The sequence below is a fragment of the Pavona decussata genome, unplaced genomic scaffold (assembly GCF_977016875.1).
Source record: "Pavona decussata unplaced genomic scaffold, jaPavDecu1.1 SCAFFOLD_300, whole genome shotgun sequence".
Taxonomy (NCBI): Eukaryota; Metazoa; Cnidaria; class Anthozoa; order Scleractinia; family Agariciidae; genus Pavona; species Pavona decussata.
Window position 1 is genome coordinate 2,794,229 of NW_028145697.1, and position 18,272 is coordinate 2,812,500.

Sequence of the window (18,272 nt, forward strand, 5' to 3'; positions counted from 1 at the left end):
CTTTCTCAACAGAAAATAAGGCCAATTCCTCTCGTTCTTCCACTTGATTTTATGACGTCATTTTATGATCTGTAAGAGTACAGACCGTAGAAAACTGCTGTCGATTTGTTTACTACTAATGGGAAAGACCGAGATGAAGGGCAAATTTGGTGATGTAGAAAAGGGATAATTACTTCTTCCAGATTGGCTAACCACACTGTTAGTGACAATTAGTGAAAACTCTGAGATCTAAAGGATACAATCAATCAACTAATTAATTACACAAATTGTCCAATCTATAACAAATGGAGTTACAAACACTTTATTCATGCACAAGTAAATTACTTGGCAATAAACAAATGGAATATGAGCTCTGACCTTGCTTCCATCACCCGTTGAGTCAACTGAGCTCAAAGCAGGAGAATGGGTGTGCTCATCTTCTAGCAAATCGATGTCTTCAATCAACAAAGGAGAAGGCAACTGCAACCAGAGAAAACAAACATAAATGCACATTTTATTAAAGTAAATTTAAAATACATTCTTCCACTTGAGCCAACCAGGCAGCCCTTCCATTTCACATGCACTGAGTAAATAATTTCATTATCAGCGGTATAGGCTACAAACACTGGCCAGTGAAGCTTCATTTTGGTAAGTACAGTCAACTCTCACCTTATGGACACCCTGATGTTATGCTATTGTTATGTTAGTGTTTTCCTTGGCTGGAGTTTCCAATTACGTTTTTCCTGAAGTTCCTGGCTTGTTACACCTACTGCCTATCTTTGTTACATACCCATAAATGTTGCATAAATTAAAGCATAATGTCACAACACCTACAGTCCCGACCACTATTCCTTGAAACATCCCACTACCCAATTCAATATTGAACACATTAAACAGAATAGATGCAGGAAAAACATTGGATGAGAGGGCAACAAGCTAACTTGAACAAACTTGTCCAAGGTTTGTGGCCCTGCACTGTCAATAGCAGGACAGCTGTCCCGGACAAAAAAGGAATTGGCTTTGAAAAATCACCTGTAATCTATGAGATACATCAATATTGACTTACCTTTCCTGGAGTGATTGGTTTCTCAAAGAAATAGTATTCATCCTCTTGAACACTAACAGTCAAGGAATAGCGCTTTGAAACAAAAGAGTATGAAACTGAAAGTCACAATCTGTACATACAATCAATCACTTTTTAGTAACAATCGTCCGATACTCCTTCTTAGAAGCATGGCTATTAACAGTAAATCACGAGAACCTTTTCTTGTAATTCGTAACTCTGAAGTTCTCTGGGCTGTTTTAACTTTCAAGGAGCCCACAAGGCCAAAAGTCAAGAAATTAGGAACCCAACATGTGAAGTGTTAGGTGTTGCTGTAAAAAATTTAGGCGCCCAGAACATTTTTTTGGGCGTCTCAGGCTACCGGACTCCTGTAAGGCAACAACCTTTCTAAGAATATGTATGACATATATTAAGCACGATATTAAACTTGACATTTTCATATTACCTATTTTGGACAATGTTTTGAAAACTTAGTTGACCGCAATTTACAACCGTCCGAAAAGAACATTTTGACAAGTCGTGACATCTGTTTTGGCAAAAATGTGATGAACAATTTTTCTGGCAAGTTTTACTTCACAGACAACCCACAGAGTTCCGAATGTGTTCTAATGTGACAAACTAATCCAAGAAAGCATTTAAATAAAGTAGATAACTTTAAATGCACACATGCAAGTTGAATCAGAAATAGAGAAGAAGGGATACACAGTGACATGTGGAGGACTAGGTAATTACACTAGGTTTGTTGGGATATTGGAACCCAACATTGTAGGGTTCCTTCCATCAATCTGAATACAGCTAACTATCAGGTCATGTTATAAAACTCATGATGATATCAACAGAGCACCTTCAATCCTTTCAATTTTCTAAACTGCCCTTCCTCTTCGTCATAGCGAGCTTCATTTAGGTAAATATCTTTCTCTGGTATTTCTGTGGGACGGCCTGTCAGTAAGCAAAAGAAAATCAAAACAACGAAATGTTCGCAACAGCTTGTCTCGCCTCTCGCCAATTCCTTACTCTGTTTTACAAGCCAATTATTTGCATTCTTCACTCATGATGTTTGGTTTGGAGTATGCATTACTTTCTGTCTCTTATAATGTCCGTAATTAACACTGCCTTACTAAATACACTGACACTTAAAAAGAGTGATTTATTTATTCATTTAGTTTAACGAAAACAACTAATGAAACCTAGATGGCCCTCTTTGAGTTACACTGTGTCAAACATATCATGAAGTTCTAACTTTTGAGTCTGTGGATAGAATTCTCAATGTGACCATTCAAATGCATTTAACTGAGCAATAACTTCTTGTGGTACTGTCTAAAAAAATAAATGTGAAATTCTCTCACATCTAACATATTCTCTGAAAGGCAGAACACAGCATTTTCCTGCAATGTTTCCAACAGGTATGGTTTCCTCCAAAGAACTCAGAAACACTTCCTTTTCATAAAACATCCTTGTGGGCAGATGCTGAGTGTCAGCAGGACCAATGAACCATGGACCATGAAACCAGGTGTGTCCACTAACCACACAAAATACAGATCAAATGTCATTTAATGTTTGGCTATTTGTTATGATTACGGACAGATCAACTCAGAATTCAACAGCTACCTCCCAAGCAACCCCAGCGCACTTGAACACTTGAAGAAAGGTTTCTTCAAATTCATGCGCCGCGCGTCCAACAAGGTGTTGAAATGCCTTACGCCTCACCGCCCCAAAGGTAAAAATGTTGAAAAACTATTCTGATGTGGCTTCAATGTCTTGTTATGTAATCACTGTTAATGAATGATTGTTGCCCAATTAGCTCCACTGCAAATCACTATTGGAGGGGGGGGGGGGGGGGGGGTGTAGATGAAGTTTTGAATTAATCAGTGCCAAGCATCACATATCATATAAACGCATTGTGATAATTCTTGCTTGTCTGATCAGGTACATTATACAATGCATTCTGACAAAGCGACGTAAATACAAAATACAATTAAGTTAGTGAAACTTACATGTATTTATAGATATTTACTATTAATAATTTGGAACTGATGACAAACAAGACAGTGTATTCTGAGAGCAACTTTTTCAACATGGTTAAGACAACTCAACCAACTGTTGGCCAGAAATAGGACTAGTCTTAAATCTTGCCAACATTTTAGAGTTGTCAGACTCACGTGAATGATACACAAATTATTGCCCTTAAAGTTGAGTTTAGGAGTTTTTCCAACTGAGGTTTTGATGAACGTGGGAATTACTACTGACTGAATGAGAACAAAATAATAAATGGAAGATGACTTGTTTTTCTTTTAACTTTTTTAGCCTTGTAATAGTCTTTTAAATTAATCTTAAGCGAATATCATGGACAAAACAATGACCTATGAGCCTTAAAATTATGTGCGCTTGATTAAAAGATCTAAAATCCCAATAAAAGCAGGTATCTGTAGAAACCTGCGTTTCAGGAAAGATTGTTAGATTATGACTACCTGTATTATTATACAATGCTGATGCTATCTCAATTTTGATTGGCTAAAAGCACCCCGCTAATTCTAGATGGCGCTGTGTCATCGCGTCACATCTACAGACACTGGCGTTTATGCATGTAGGTATGACGCGTTTTTGCAGACAATGGTTTTCGTCACCTGACAAGCTAGCCGGCGGTTTGAGCAAGATTGTCATGGCGGAGTCCGCTCCAAGATTCGCGTCAGTCTCAGAAGCGGATTTAGGACGCCTTATTGACGACAAGGACGCAAAGAACACCAAACGAGCTACCAAGACAGCTCTTAGAGTTTAACAGCAGTATTTGAAGGAGAAGAAAGTTACCGAACCGCAAACCAAAGATGGCATCAGTAACGTTCTCAAACTATTTTATGCCGAAGCTAGAAAAGTCGATGGAACTTCTTATTCCAAAAGCACTCTCAACAGCCTGAGATTTGGACTGGGCAGACACTTCAAGGCGACTCTTGGCTTCGATATAATAAACGATCCAGCATTTGCCGAGGCAAACAAAGTTTTTGGCGCCAAGAGCGTTGAACTAAAACGACAAGGGCTCGCCAAAGTCGAACACACGCCACCGATCTGCGAAGAAGATCTTAAAAAGCTGTACGAAAGCGATGTTTTTAACCAAAACAGCCCGGAAACGCTTCAAAACAAAGTTTTTTTCGAGGTTATGTTGTACTTTTGTCGCCGAGGAAGGCAAAATCTTCGTGAACTCAAAAAAGCTGATTTTTCATTCAGCACGGATGGCAAAGGTGCAAAATATGTGTGCAAAACAACAGATGAACTCACAAAGAACCGACGAGAAAATGATGAAGGATTTGAAGGAGGCGTGATGTTCGAGAAACCAGGACCACACTGTCCTGTGGCTTCATTTGAACGGTACATACAGCACCTGAATCCCTCAAACGAATTTTTGTTTCAGCGGCCGAAGAAAAACGCCGGCATATCTGATCAAGTGTGGTACGATAACATGGTTGTCGGAGAGCGTTTGCTCGGTGAAAAAATGAAAAGGATCTCTCGAGAAGCCAAACTTTCAAAGTGTTACACCAATCACTCGATCAGGGCAACGGCGGTTACAATCCTGGACAAGTCCGGGTTCGAAGCAAGGCATATCATGGCGGTGAGCGGGCACAGAAATGAATCCAGCATTCGGAGCTATAGCAGGACTGACATTTCAACCAAGAGAAAAATGTCGGAAACCCTGACGACAGAGTGCGAGGTGAGAGGTGAGGAAGTGGCTATTAATCCGCACCAGTTATCTCCTGTTATTAGCCTTTCTCAAAAGGAATTTATTGTGCAGAACTCTCATTCAGAGATAACGAAAAATTTTAATTTCTTCAACTGTAATGTCAACATTCATTAAACGCAAATCGGGAACATTTTTCATAAGACCGTACAACTTAACTTTAGAATTTTGTTCAAAAGTTTCAGTTCGATTCAGTTTTTCCTGAAACGTTTTCAGATGTTTTAAGCTTAAATCCTTTCTGTAAACCTTTTGAATTCCGCTTTACACGTTATTCACGGCTGTCATTAATAAAGATGTTTACACTGAAACGTGTCATTGCGTGGCTTACTTTGTTGTTGTTCTGTGAAATGTCTCAACGCTTGTACATTTATAATTGTATAATAAAACAATTATTGGATTCGGTTTTCGCATGATAGCGAAATTATCAAGGCCTCGGTTTGTGTTATCCGCCTCAGCCTTCGGCTTTGGCAGATAACACAAACCCCGGCCTTGATAATTCTCGCTATCATGCTCAACCTCATCCAATAATTGCTTATTAGATGCCCAGGTAATCTCTTCAATAACATAAAATAAAATGATCACATACTTCCTGTCTGTCCACATTTTGTCAATCCTGGACATGCACAAATACCCTTCATCTGACCTCACATAAATACAGTCACCTGAAAACAACACGAGGAATATATCTTCAAATCTAATTAACAAATTCGACGGCAGTTTTCTATGGGCTATTTAACAATTATTCCACGAGCGCGCGTTGGACATGAGATGATAGATAGCCAACGAGGCGCGTAGCGCCGAGTTGGCTATAATCATCTCATATCCAACAAGCGCAAGTGGAATAATTGTTTTATTAAAAACAACCGAGAAATATTGCTAGATCTTACAGATTTCGCTGTGCAAGAACGACCAGAAGGCAATTTAATGGTCGCCATTTCTCGGCCATGGTATAATTGCTCATATACCATGGGCGCTAAGCCAATCAAATCCCTCGAATTGCATTATACAATGATGCAGTTTTTAATAAACTCTAATAGACCATAAAATGACGTTAATAAATTTTCAAAACTCAAGTGGAACCACAAGCCGCAGGGGAGTGGTTTCACTGCCAAGTTTTGGACATTTTATGGCGTCATTTTATGGTCTATAAGAGTATAGACCATAGAAAACTGCCGTTGATTTTTTTTTTACAATAACATGGAAAAAGTATGAGCGGAATCGGCTTAATTTTCTTTTCATTTTCTTTCTTCATTTTTATTGTCTGTACTCTTATAGACAATAGCTATGAGCCAATCAGCGCGCAGGAATTTTGACAGCTATTGCAAATAAAAAAAGTTCTCACGCCGACATGTTTTTAAAACATAAGCTTTTGACTACCAGACTGCAGCCTTTAACGAATAGTAAAAAAAAAGTGCGAGAAAGCATGAATATATAAGTATACATAATTCAGTGCCGGCAAAAACATAGCAGAGTAATAAACTCATTACATGAAGCTACAGTTGTATTTTTTAAAGAATAGAATATTTTCTAGATAACGGCATGGAATTATTATCTGCTTCGTTAGTCATGGAAGTGTGCTACGACTAAAGGGTTTATATTTTTTATAAGAAATATAGCAATCACTGTTTTATGTTCCAAGCACATGTTTGTATGTATCTATTCAATTTCTGTCCAACAAAAATGTGTCAAACTGTTAATGAACGTGTAGCTTCCCAAGCAGTCGTTTTTATGGGACTCGTATTACCTCCTTCCCAGGAGGTAATACTAGTCCCCTAAAAAACGACTGCGTGGGAGGCTACTGAATATGAAACATAGCCAGAAAATACTGGTACTTACCCAGCTTATAAGGAACATCTCGGACACAAAATTGCTCATAATATGTACATCCTTCCTCTGCATTTTGAGGTGCTTCCAAAACAACATTCTAAACAAAATAGAGAAATGAGGTAGTTAAGGCTTTTGTGTATTTTACAGTGCCTCTACAATGGCATAGGGAACACCTTGATCAGTCATGACGAAGTATATCAGCATTTAAAAAGCATGCCTCCTGTACATTTATTTACCATCAACATGATCCCAGGTTACAGTAAAACACTAATTTTAAACTGGATTTCAAAGTTTTGGAGCCATCCATTTATGGATCAACAAATTTGTTTCAAAAGTGAACTATAATCATCCCAGTTAATTACCCCCAGAAATTAGTTTCCTTATCGGCCTAATGTAAACAGCTTACCTTTTTCACATCAATGGCAACTGGAACTTCTGCATCAACTTCCACGGGTTGAGTCCTGTTCTCATTGTTCCCAGTAAAAACAGATGGCACCCGCTTGGGGTGAAGAGGTTCTTCTCTTGCAACATAACTGACATTTGATGGTGGTACCGACCACACCTTAAATAAAAAAATGTAAACTTAAAAATTACTTTTTCTTGGGGCATGTAATGCCAGTAAAACTCAGATAAAAAGAACTGAACATGAAAAATTTAATGACATAAAATTGTTGTCAGATAAATTTTAGGACAAGCCACAAGCTTTGGTGGTGTTTCCTTTCATATTGACAATTTTATGACTGCTCAAAGTCAGCATGCGCACTCCATGTCCCCAACTGCCAGGCTGAATATGGTTAAGTCTCATTTTGTTCTGTCCTTTAACTAATTCGAATGATGACATTAAAACTACCTGAAATTTCCGCACGCACTTCCCAGAACTCATGCCTAATAAGACTGACGTGAGTCTGCATTCTGCATTCTGCAAAGTAAATTCTGCCATCACAGTAATGTGATAACACCACCCATTGTGCAACTGTCAGAATGTGACACACTACAACTCCCTTCACGGAAATGTAAAGTCAGATCACTGACCTCCATTGAAACACTCAACCCTTTCCCTTGTTACACTGTAACAAAACAACATGATTGCATATGGTTTTGTAAAACTGGTGCAAGTCCTTACAAACTGAGCTATCAAGGAACAATGATATTGGAGAGTTCCTGTAAATGTACAGTTTACTCATGGCCTTATTTTTTCCTCTTAACACTGTTAACTTTCTTCGCTAATTTTTATCCTTAATTGTGTAACATAATAATTTGACGTATGTAACCAAACTAAGGCATGATGCAGTTTAATGCAAAACGGGAACCCATCCCATAATAATGATGGCAAAGACATTATTAATACCTTTATCTTCTTGAAAGACTTTGCCTTGACATTGTACCTTGATTCGCAAACAAACACATCTTCATCTTTGAAGTTCTGATGGAGAGGATAACATGGTGTAAATATAGTACTTTAGTAACTATGGTAGAAGTCCTACAGCAATATTTCTAGTCTAAGGTAAAGTTTAAGCATGCTAACATTTTTGTGTTGTCCAGTTATGTTGATTATACTCAGTTACGGCTGACAAGGTGATTTGACTTTGCTGTTCACGGACTCAATAGGTCAGGTTGGACAAGATTTTGTGTCACACAATAGAGAGCTCAAATAGAGGTTTTACTAAGTATGTTTCTTCATAACTTTTGATCAACTCCTACATTTCTAATATAAAAGTTCAATTGAGGGCTTAAGATACTGTTCGGATCCAAGCTTCCAAGCTTTCGCCGATCAACGGCATCATCAGGGATAAGAAAATATTCTGCGTACAGCTTATATAGCAATAAATGTGAGGTAAAATGTGTGAAAAGTGTAAAATATGTGAAATGTATGAGAAGTATAAAATACAAATATGAATAAAATAAAGGATAAAACGATCTAACGAGCGAGTGTCACAGATGTGTACATTTCTGTATACAGACATTTCTGTATGCAAACGCAACAATGTGGTACAGTGGCTGCTTTGTTTAAAATGTCTCCCACTACAACAAAATAAAATCAGTTACCCACCTCTGCTTTTTGTTTGAAGTAGTCTTTAACAAACATGACATGGCATTTTCCTAACACTTGGCCAAGTTTAGAACAAGCGTAGTAGTCACTCTTAAACACTTCCTGGAAAGAAAAAAAAGTCATGAAGTTTGGTTTGGATTATCTTTCTGTATTTCAATGATGTAATGTGGGTATAAGGGAACAGGGCCCCGTTTCTCGAAAGACCCGGTAACTTATGGGGCCCGATAAGTATATTTTTAAATTTTTTTCGCCGATTACATAGTAATTACAGACATGGTTCTTGTTCAATGTTTTCATATAACTATAAGATCTAAAAATTTAGTATTCAAAGCTAACAAAAATTGACTTCTGTTAAAAAAACAGCTACCACCAATAAGTTACCGTGACTTTCGAGAAACAGGCCTCCTGGTAAGTGTCTTTGGTGATAAATGTTTCTTAACCGAAGTCAATTTTTTGTTAGCTTTGAATACTAAATTGTTAAATCTTATAATTCTAGGAAAACATTGGCCAAGAACCATGTCTGTAATCACTATGTAATTGGCGAAAAAACATTTTAAAATATACTTATCGGGCCCAATAAGTTACTGGGACTTTCGAGAAACGGGCCCCTGGACTTGAGTTTGTTTGAAGAGGACCCACCTTGTCTGGGGTAGGGGATCATCGCAGACACCACCTATCTCATGAACATTATCGACAAAATTTTACTGGCTTTATAATTTGAGTTGACACAGAAAATATTCAGCTAGCAAGAGTCAGAATTGCTAGATAAACAAGAAATTACCATTCTTAACTGCTGGATAGAGGGGTGGCTACATAGCGACACCATCTTTTGAGGTTAAGGAATAGGGGTGTGGGCAGAGACCACCATCTATTTTGTGGTTTGATGGGTCCTGTTCGAGTATAGTGTTTTGACCACTTCCCTAAGACCAGGATGGCCAGAATGGTGAAAGAAAAGCTGCAGGTCAGAATTATCTGCATTTAATTTAATAAGCATACTCTACCTATAAAACATTAGCCATTATCTACTTTTGGTATTCACCATCATGTTGATTTTTTTCAGTGGTAGAAGGGTGAACTGTGCACAGTTCTAAACCGTGATAAGATGTTAAATTACCTTTTCTAAGAACTTCCTGGTGGCAGTGTGGAATGTTTCCTCAGGTCGATAAAACCAACTTCCATACAGCCACTAGCAGTAGAAAGAAATACAGCAAAGTTAAACGTTTATTAGCCCACCAGTATAGCTTACCATTTGGATAATTATTTCAATATGCACTTATCTCCTAATTTTAGAGGAATACACAATACAATGAAGAACAAAACAAATGTAACAATGAGCATGGAACTAGGTTTTTATAGATGAATTTTTCAGTCAGTGATACAGGCATACTAAGAAAAGGAAAATGCGAGTTCTCCCACGACCTTCTGCGCCCGGTTGTTCCAAAGCCGATTAATGCTAATCCTCGATTAAAAGTTAACCGAGGTTTTCTTCTCGCTCGTAATGGTAAAGAAATGTCCGATTCAAAACTAAGAGACATGAATCTCTTGAAGAATCTGAATTGAGTAGTCATAAAGCTGGAGTCAAAATTAATTTATGTTAATCCAGGATTATCCAAATCAGGCTTTGAACAACTGGGTCCTGATTACTAGTTCGGATGCTCTACCACTGAGGTATAAGAGACTCATGGGAGCTAAGGCTGTTTAACTAGGTTCATGCGACATACTGCAAAGATTTGAATGTTGATGAGTGGTATATTTGAAAGAAATAAGATGTTACATTTTTCTTTTTCTGAGTATGTCTGTGTCACTGAAAACATAACAGCACATTTCATTTTAGTTTTTTGTAGTTTATGCAAAGCTCACCAGTGCTGTGGCATACAAGCCAGACCTAAAACAACCTAACAGTAATAAATGTATTCTGAAAAATGTTCTCCACCTGTTCTCCATTGTCATTGTAGAGCTTCTCCACCAATACAACATGGGGCTGCAGCGTCTCCTCCCTGGAGGACATTTATAAGCGAATAGTATTTATAGAATGCATGAGCCTTTGTGTACTACGTTTGTGTTCATGTTTATGACAACTTTATTTGCATATAACAATCAGTAAAGAAGAAATGCAAACAGGGGAGAACCGAAGCCTCATATGGAGCTGACCCCATAACATCATAATAAAAAAAGAATACAATAATACTATACACAATACTGCTACCTACAATTGGCACTAAACTGTTCAAACACTGTTTGTTCAAAGCATCTGCCTCCCTCTCCCTCCCAAGCAATGTTGTTTAACAGTGAAATGGAAGTGGAGGCAACATGCATGCCGGTTTGCTCAACCAACATTGTTGTTTAAAAGTAAAATGGAAGTGGAGACAACGCACGCACAGATTTTCTCCACATTGTCATTTAAAAATAAAATGGAAGCAGAGACAACGCATGGGCCAATTTGCTCAACCATCAATGAACCAAGGAAAAGGGGAGCAGTGGTTCAATGACTTTTGAGAGCAGTGTAGCCAGTACCAGGAGAAAAGAGAGTTTACGGATAAATTAAGAAAGGCATAAGACTACAGTCTCCGCAGATAATTTACCTTGGTTCTATGAACACAAAATCCCCAACATGAACTTGAATGTCTTTGTATGGCATCTCCTGTACGCAAGCTTCATCGTTTACTGGCACCTGTGCAAAAACAAAACCCGCTCACTCATTCAATCATGATTGATTGGTCAATCAGTTGATCTATTGATCGATCAATCAATCAATCAATCAATCAATCAATCAATCAATCAGACAATCCTCTTGGTCCTCTATGCGATAAACACATGTACAACATGTTGTTCTCTCCACCTGGAGTCTTTCATGATATGAAATTGCTTTGCCCCATGACAAACCAGCATCACGGAGCTTGACCATCACAACACAAACGCATATCGCTTTGGGTCAGCTAACTTAGTTGCTTTTTAACCAGGCCATGAGGGGTAAGGAAAAATTGTTATGATAATTAGACCTTAATGTTCAAGACTAAATTAAATTCAGACCAACCCAACAAAGCTGGCCAAAAGTGTGTAAAATAAATCTGCCATTACTCAAACAACAACTACTCGAGGCAACTAATCTTGTTGAGCAGCTTTTCCTCTCACAATGTCATCTTATCATCTTGGCAGAATCAAAAAGCTCAAAAAGGCAGCGGAAAAGCTCAAGCTCATCCATTGTTTCTTGTTTGTGCATAAAGAGGTCGATTGTAAAGCAATCTCTAGAAACACTCTGATATTGCGATGAAAACTTTGTTTATGCGAATTCCACAAAGGGATAACATGAAGTCGCGTTCTATCCAGCCCAACTCTCCGTGTGGTTCCGGGACATTTTTGAATTGTAATTGCAGCAAACCGAAGCTGCACAAAGAGACAACCTACATGTCTGCACCTAGCCATGGTTGGAGAGGATTGTCATCCACAACTGGACACTGATGCTAGTGATTTTAATTTACTACACTAACTGCTTTATTAGATACTTGCCTGTGACTGTTGATTTCCTTGCATGTTGTCTTCCTTAGCCTCTGCTTCAGCTTTGATTTTTCTTTCCTCATCCAACTCTTGCAGCAGATGTCTTTTAGAAATAAGAAGAGCTGGAGAAACAAACCTCTCTCCATCTTTACACAGCTTGTCTCTCTGGATCACAAATAACTGCTGTAATTCAACTGCATCATCATATGTCTGAAAAATATATGAATAACCATGATAAGTAAACACTACCTCTCATGGTCCCATGATTGTTAACTACCTGGACCCATTTGTGTAGTACCTGTACTGTAATAACAAACAGCTCTACACCAATCACAGCAGTCATTTCACACACTCGACTGTACAACAGGACTTGGCTTTACAACATTTCATTTAACTAAAAGATGGGGAACAGTGTTCAGCTCACGTCACTTAGTACCTTCTATTTCCAGTGCTGCCTGTAATACAGTAAGTTTATCCATTACCTCTGTGTCTGAGCGACTGATTTCCCTGGCCTTCTCCAGAATTGCAAAAACATCTTCTTGAAACTTGTCCAGTCTCTGGTACTTTCCCTAGAGCAGATCAAACATTAAGACATATTTGTTTGTGTATTATATTTTAATTATTAGGGATATAGGTTTTGTCTTCAATACACTCATCCCCCATCAGCAATTTGCTGTTATCGTATTTTTAACGTGTCTAAACAAACGCTTTTGTTGTTGTTATTTATTTCATTAATCAATAGGTGTCATGTAGAGCTCAGTGATTTGGCACTAAAAGCTAAACAACCTAGAAACCAAAACAAAGACAAAAAGCACACAATTCAATGTAAAGTGCCCTGATTAATGGACAGCTAACTAATGCATCACTACCTTGTGATATTTACTATCAAACTGAATCTGAAAACAGCACCAGAAGGATGGTACATGAAGGACACTAGAATGAGGTTTGACATACAAAAGCTCCAAGCACGGATGTTTAGATGGTACACCTCACAGCTGAGGAACAAAGTTTGGGCATCAAACCAAGAAACGAAAAGGAAGAAAAGGATGTGGCATGGAAGAGTGAGACTATGAAAGAAGGGTACATTAAGAAAACTGGGAAGATTTGCGGTATAACAAGAAGAAAGGTAAACCACATATAACTTCAAGAGGCTTGGGTAGATGAGAGCAAAAACCATCAAACAAAAACTGTGCAATGCTAAATCAGAGAGATTCGAGTCCATTAGTGGCAAAATGAATACATGCAGAAATGTAAAGAGGTGACAAGGCAGATTAGGGCAGATGAAAGAAGATTGCAGCATAGTCGAGCAGTTAAAGGGCACTGGACTTAAAATTCCTTGCGAATACTGCTAAGGAAGCTGCCTGCTGCAAAACAAGAAGCCAAAACAAAGTACTGCAGCAAAGTGACAAACTCCTCAATGATATGGACAGCAAGAACAGGAGGTGGTAACAACACTTTAGTTAGATCAAACAGAGAAAGCCCCAACAAAAGAGTAAATAAACAGATGAAGATGAAAGAAATTGATAGGTCTTCACCAAGAAGAGCTGGACTAAAGGAAGCAGAAAAGAATATTAAGAATGAGAAAGCACCAGGCACTGAAACTACTTACTTGAATATGACATTGATCTTCCTAACAAAGAAGCCAAGGAGATCATAGATGTGGTGTAGAAGTAAGAGACACTACAAAATAGAGGTTTAAAGGAGTGCAAAAACTAGTGTGGAGTTATGCAGTTATCAGAGGTCTTTGTTCTACATCAAAGAATATGAATATAGAAATACAAAGAAACTACTAAGGGGGATTTCTTTGTTGTGGAACTTTTTGATACAGAACAGAGCAGATATGAGTACCTTTCTGATGGCTTCTCCAATGCTCAACAGGGACAATGGCCTTAAACAACAACACAAAGGCATAGTCAGTTGTTCATCATTGCAAGCATCCTGGTGAATACAGGAGTGTGGAGGGGTGGGAGGTGGGGGCAAGTAACCTCAATACAAAACTGTCATTTGCAAGCAGTTAACCCCCCACCCCCAAACCCAAAAAAATGCCCAGGGGCCAATTGCTGAAACCCTGAAAATAAACTATACATTTTACCTACCCCCCTACCCAACCCCTACCAACCCCAATAAATAAATAACTAAGAAAATCCTGGGCAAAACTGTAATCCCCAAAAGGAAAAAAATTCAAACCACAGTGATGTCACTGCAGTCTGTCTGTCGTGGAGTGTTGATATTGATAGCAATGGTCATATGAGTACACTCCTAGCTGAAGTGGTCAATACTTGGACTAGTTAACCTCTGTAGTTCAATCAAGACAGAGACCTCCTGTTCCTCCTGGCATTGTCATAAGGCTTGTGAATAATGTTAGACGCTTTTTAGATGTTTAGCTTGTACTACAGCTTTTTGAGGTTCATACTGTTAGATCGTCAGTACTAAAACAAATACCAATTTGTATCATTATATAATGGGATTCTCATGTTTTGGTGCCAAAATTGTCCTGCCTTTTCATGTACATGAAATACTCCTACAACACCAGGAAGAATCAAAAGATTCTCAAAAGGTCTTGGCAGCAGGAAGCAAGTGAAAACTTGAAGTCAGAATAAAAAAAAAACTTACCTTTTCAACAAACACTGAGAGATGCCACTGTCATCATCAGTTATTACAAAACAAAAATATACGAAGCTGGATTTAAAACCAACTTCAAACAAGAAGCTGTATCTCTTCATTTTAATTCTCTTTGTGGTTGTCTCACTTTCTTTTGTTTATTTATGTTACCGATAGCTACAGTTTTCTTATTTGTAAATTAGCAATTCTAATAATGGCTTCAGGTAGTAATTTTAAATTTAACTCCATACTTTGTGTTACAAATGATTACGAGGTTGGAATCAATCAAAACACATCTTTGAAAATAAAGAGTTGTGTTGTTTCTTAAAACTGTAATAAGTTTTCAGTGATTTTTCAAGAAACAAGAGAAGAACTTCAGAAAACCAATCTTTTCAAGTTGCCATCCATTTCCATCATGGACATCCGTATCATAACAAATAACAATTTATATACAGTTTCAGAAATATTAGAATACATGTAGTAGAGGAACTTTAAACAAACTGAGCCATTACTTTTGGTTTTCCTTTGATTCGAATACATCTCCAGTATGTAGCTGTTTTAAATAATAACAATAATGATAAACACTTCAACTGCTAAAATTAAACCAGTAGTCATGTTATCCAGGAAATTGAACTTACTTGGTGCCATCTTGGACAACAGACAATTCCCCCAATGAATCGCTAAAACAGCGCCCTTCTTCATCCTAAATCCAACATTGCATGCCCAAAAGATACAACTTGTTATCAACTTCTAATAACCAAAAAGCTTTGTATGCATTATTTCATGACAAACACGTAGAGTAAATAAGTCCTGTTAAGCATTTAATAAAGTGAAAATTTAAACAAAAACTTAAAATGTGACATTTGAAAACCATTAAAAACAGTAAGTGAACTGAAATCATTTCTTTCTTGAATAGTTTGGGGTGCTTACCATTTGTAGGAAAAACCCGGTTGGTGTAACCGAATTTGACTAACCAACCAGATGAGATTGCACTTACTATTTATTTACATGTACAGACTGTATCAGGCACAAACCATGTGGAAAACGCCGGGAAACGGAGGATTCATTCCGATGGTAAGGAGTTTTCTGCTGTTCCTTTCCAAATGGAAAAATAGGAGTACCTGTAAAGGTACTCCACAATTTCGAAACGGAAATTCTGGAAAATTACCTTACGATTTGACTTCAAACCCAAATTTCTGGATTTTTTGGCCAAATGGAACGTCCTTGATTTCTTATTAAAGCTGCTCACATGCTTCTCATATATTAAAGGACAGAAACCTCTCACTCTTGTAACACTGACCACTGACAGTTATTACTACCAGCACTATAACAACATTCACAGACCTTGAACTATCCTAACCAAAGTTAATTACATGTTTCATTGCCCTATGGACTGTTGATAACTCTTCCACAGAACTGAGCTCACACTAGTATTGTTATTTTCACTAAACAAATTTTCTACCTGAATACACTCCAATACTGGCCAACCCACAATAACCACAAAGTTTGATGAAAGGTGGTTCAGGGAAAAAGGATGCAAAAGTAATGTCCAACTTACCACATGGTTCATTATAGACTGGTACAAAGCATTCACAATTTTGTGAACCACATCCTGTATGTTGGGCACTTTGCTTTCCTCACCTGGTAAATACAGACAAAACAAAATCCACATTCTGTACTTTTTGAGAAGGAAGCCAAAACATATGAACTTTAGGTTTATAGAACATTTTGAATATAAACCCCTCCTCCAAAAACCTTTAGATAGCTACTCAAATTATTAGACAGAAACACCCTTTTGGTAATAAGCCATATATCAGCCTAGGGACCATAAGAGTATCTGTTTTAAGCCATTTTGCCAAAAGTACACACAGACGTTCTGTATGGGCAAATAAATACCTTGAATGTACACCTTGAAGTAAAATTATTTATTTACATTCAAAAATTTTGTTAGTTTCATTTACTTAAGTAAAAATAATCCTAATGGCTGAACTTAAGTCATGCAGTTATTACTTTGCAAGCCACAGTCATCAATTTATGGTATTGGGTTAACATATTATTTTTAATTAGTGGTTGCTATGCATTAAATAACTAAGTGTTCAGACATATTATCATGTCTCCGATTTCTTTCATGACGAGACCACAAAATCTAAAAATCTACCTTTTTGTGATAAAAGATGATAATGGCATAGCTGAAAGCAAAGTTTTAAGTCACAAACAATGCCATTAATCAACATTTTTAACACGAACTTGAATTTTAAATGAGAATTTACACCATGCCAAGGTGTAGAAAAGCAAAGTTTAATACTAGCGTATATTGAGAAATTTGTACTAGCAATCAGGATTTCAGCCTCTAACAACGATTTTAGTTGCTGTTAACATGAAGCTCAGATTCAAAAGCACTGTTGTGGCTAAAAGCTTGCTAACAGTAACCCATGTCTAGGGGTTGGTACATTGATCATGTCATCAATACAGGGGCTACTTGTAAGTCAAAACAGCAAATTAACTTTAATGTCGCTATGCAAATTCACATTTTCAGGATTAATCCACACTTACCAACCAACTCGACTTTCTTTCTCAAAAGTTCTCTAGCAAGACTCAAAGCATCCTAGCAAGAAACACACATTTCAAAATGAAACAATGTTAATATAAAAATTATTGAACAAAATAAGTGTAAAGCCTTGCAGTGAAATCAAAACATACTCAACAATCCCGAACAAAACTCTTGAAAGAGTTTGTTCAAGTTAGGTACCTGCTCTCCTTACAACTACACTGTTTACATGTGATCAAGACTGAATGGGGGTAACATTTGAGAGGAAACTAATGTCCTATGCATTAAAATAATTGTGTGAAGCATAAGAAGGTCTCCAGATTATGAGCGTCATCTCCATACATCTTGACATCAGAGTATCGGTTATCTTGAAATCAGAGTAACTGGAATAGTTTGACCTTTCCTAGCAATAGCGAAAAACATGTTTACGTTGTGCAAAGAAGCGTTTATCTTTGTTCGAATGGAAATACCTCAAACAGAAACGTACTTTCAAGGGTCTGGAAAGGGTCCAGGGTCAAATCAACATTGCCTGCATGATTAGAACAGCTTAGACCTGTGAACATGTGATGTGATCTTTTTCTTTCTTTGTTTTTTGATAATGATAGTGGTCGTCCATTTGTACCATGTGATGTGTTTCGTTCAATGAAAGTGTACAAGAATTTTATTTTAATCAGTGGGTTCTAATTGTAAATCTGTATATAATTATACTGTGATGAAATCTGTAGCCATTGTTTAGTTATAATATGATTATAAACGTAAACAAATGAACAAATATATGTGCAGGGCATTTCTTTCAAATTTTACCACTGACATTAAATTTTAAAAGTGATTAACTCACCTTGTAAACCTGTGAGTCAGGCTCATTATAACGACAAGCATTGTCAAACATGAGATGAAAGTCTGACATGAAGTCATCCAAAGTTTGATATTGATCTCCATAAAGTTTGGTGTTTATCTTAGCCATGTCTATGGGCTTTTTTAT

The 18,272-nt window shown here is 37.4% G+C and overlaps 1 protein-coding gene and 1 pseudogene across 1 annotated transcript in view; one reads left to right on the forward strand and one right to left on the reverse strand.

Annotated features, from left to right (window-relative positions):
- The window catches only part of LOC146454618 (protein polybromo-1-like), a 56,118-nt gene that overhangs the window by 8,567 nt on the left and 29,279 nt on the right, over positions 1-18,272 (reverse strand). The window contains exons 24-42 of the mRNA XM_085095074.1: positions 18,129-18,272; positions 17,296-17,347; positions 16,301-16,383; positions 15,381-15,445; positions 13,990-14,029; positions 12,624-12,710; positions 12,154-12,351; positions 11,229-11,317; positions 10,580-10,643; positions 9,761-9,832; positions 8,647-8,748; positions 7,945-8,019; positions 7,003-7,158; positions 6,606-6,693; positions 5,356-5,431; positions 2,389-2,561; positions 1,887-1,981; positions 1,046-1,117; positions 358-459 (exon numbers count right to left, since the gene is read on the reverse strand). The exon at positions 18,129-18,272 is cut by the window's right edge and continues 24 nt beyond it. Of these exons, the coding sequence (XP_084951200.1) occupies positions 358-459; positions 1,046-1,117; positions 1,887-1,981; positions 2,389-2,561; positions 5,356-5,431; positions 6,606-6,693; positions 7,003-7,158; positions 7,945-8,019; positions 8,647-8,748; positions 9,761-9,832; positions 10,580-10,643; positions 11,229-11,317; positions 12,154-12,351; positions 12,624-12,710; positions 13,990-14,029; positions 15,381-15,445; positions 16,301-16,383; positions 17,296-17,347; positions 18,129-18,272 (1,833 nt within the window). The remainder of the gene's footprint in view (positions 1-357; positions 460-1,045; positions 1,118-1,886; positions 1,982-2,388; positions 2,562-5,355; positions 5,432-6,605; positions 6,694-7,002; positions 7,159-7,944; positions 8,020-8,646; positions 8,749-9,760; positions 9,833-10,579; positions 10,644-11,228; positions 11,318-12,153; positions 12,352-12,623; positions 12,711-13,989; positions 14,030-15,380; positions 15,446-16,300; positions 16,384-17,295; positions 17,348-18,128) is intronic.
- On the forward strand, positions 3,518-5,224 carry LOC146454620 (uncharacterized protein KIAA1958 homolog; annotated as a pseudogene).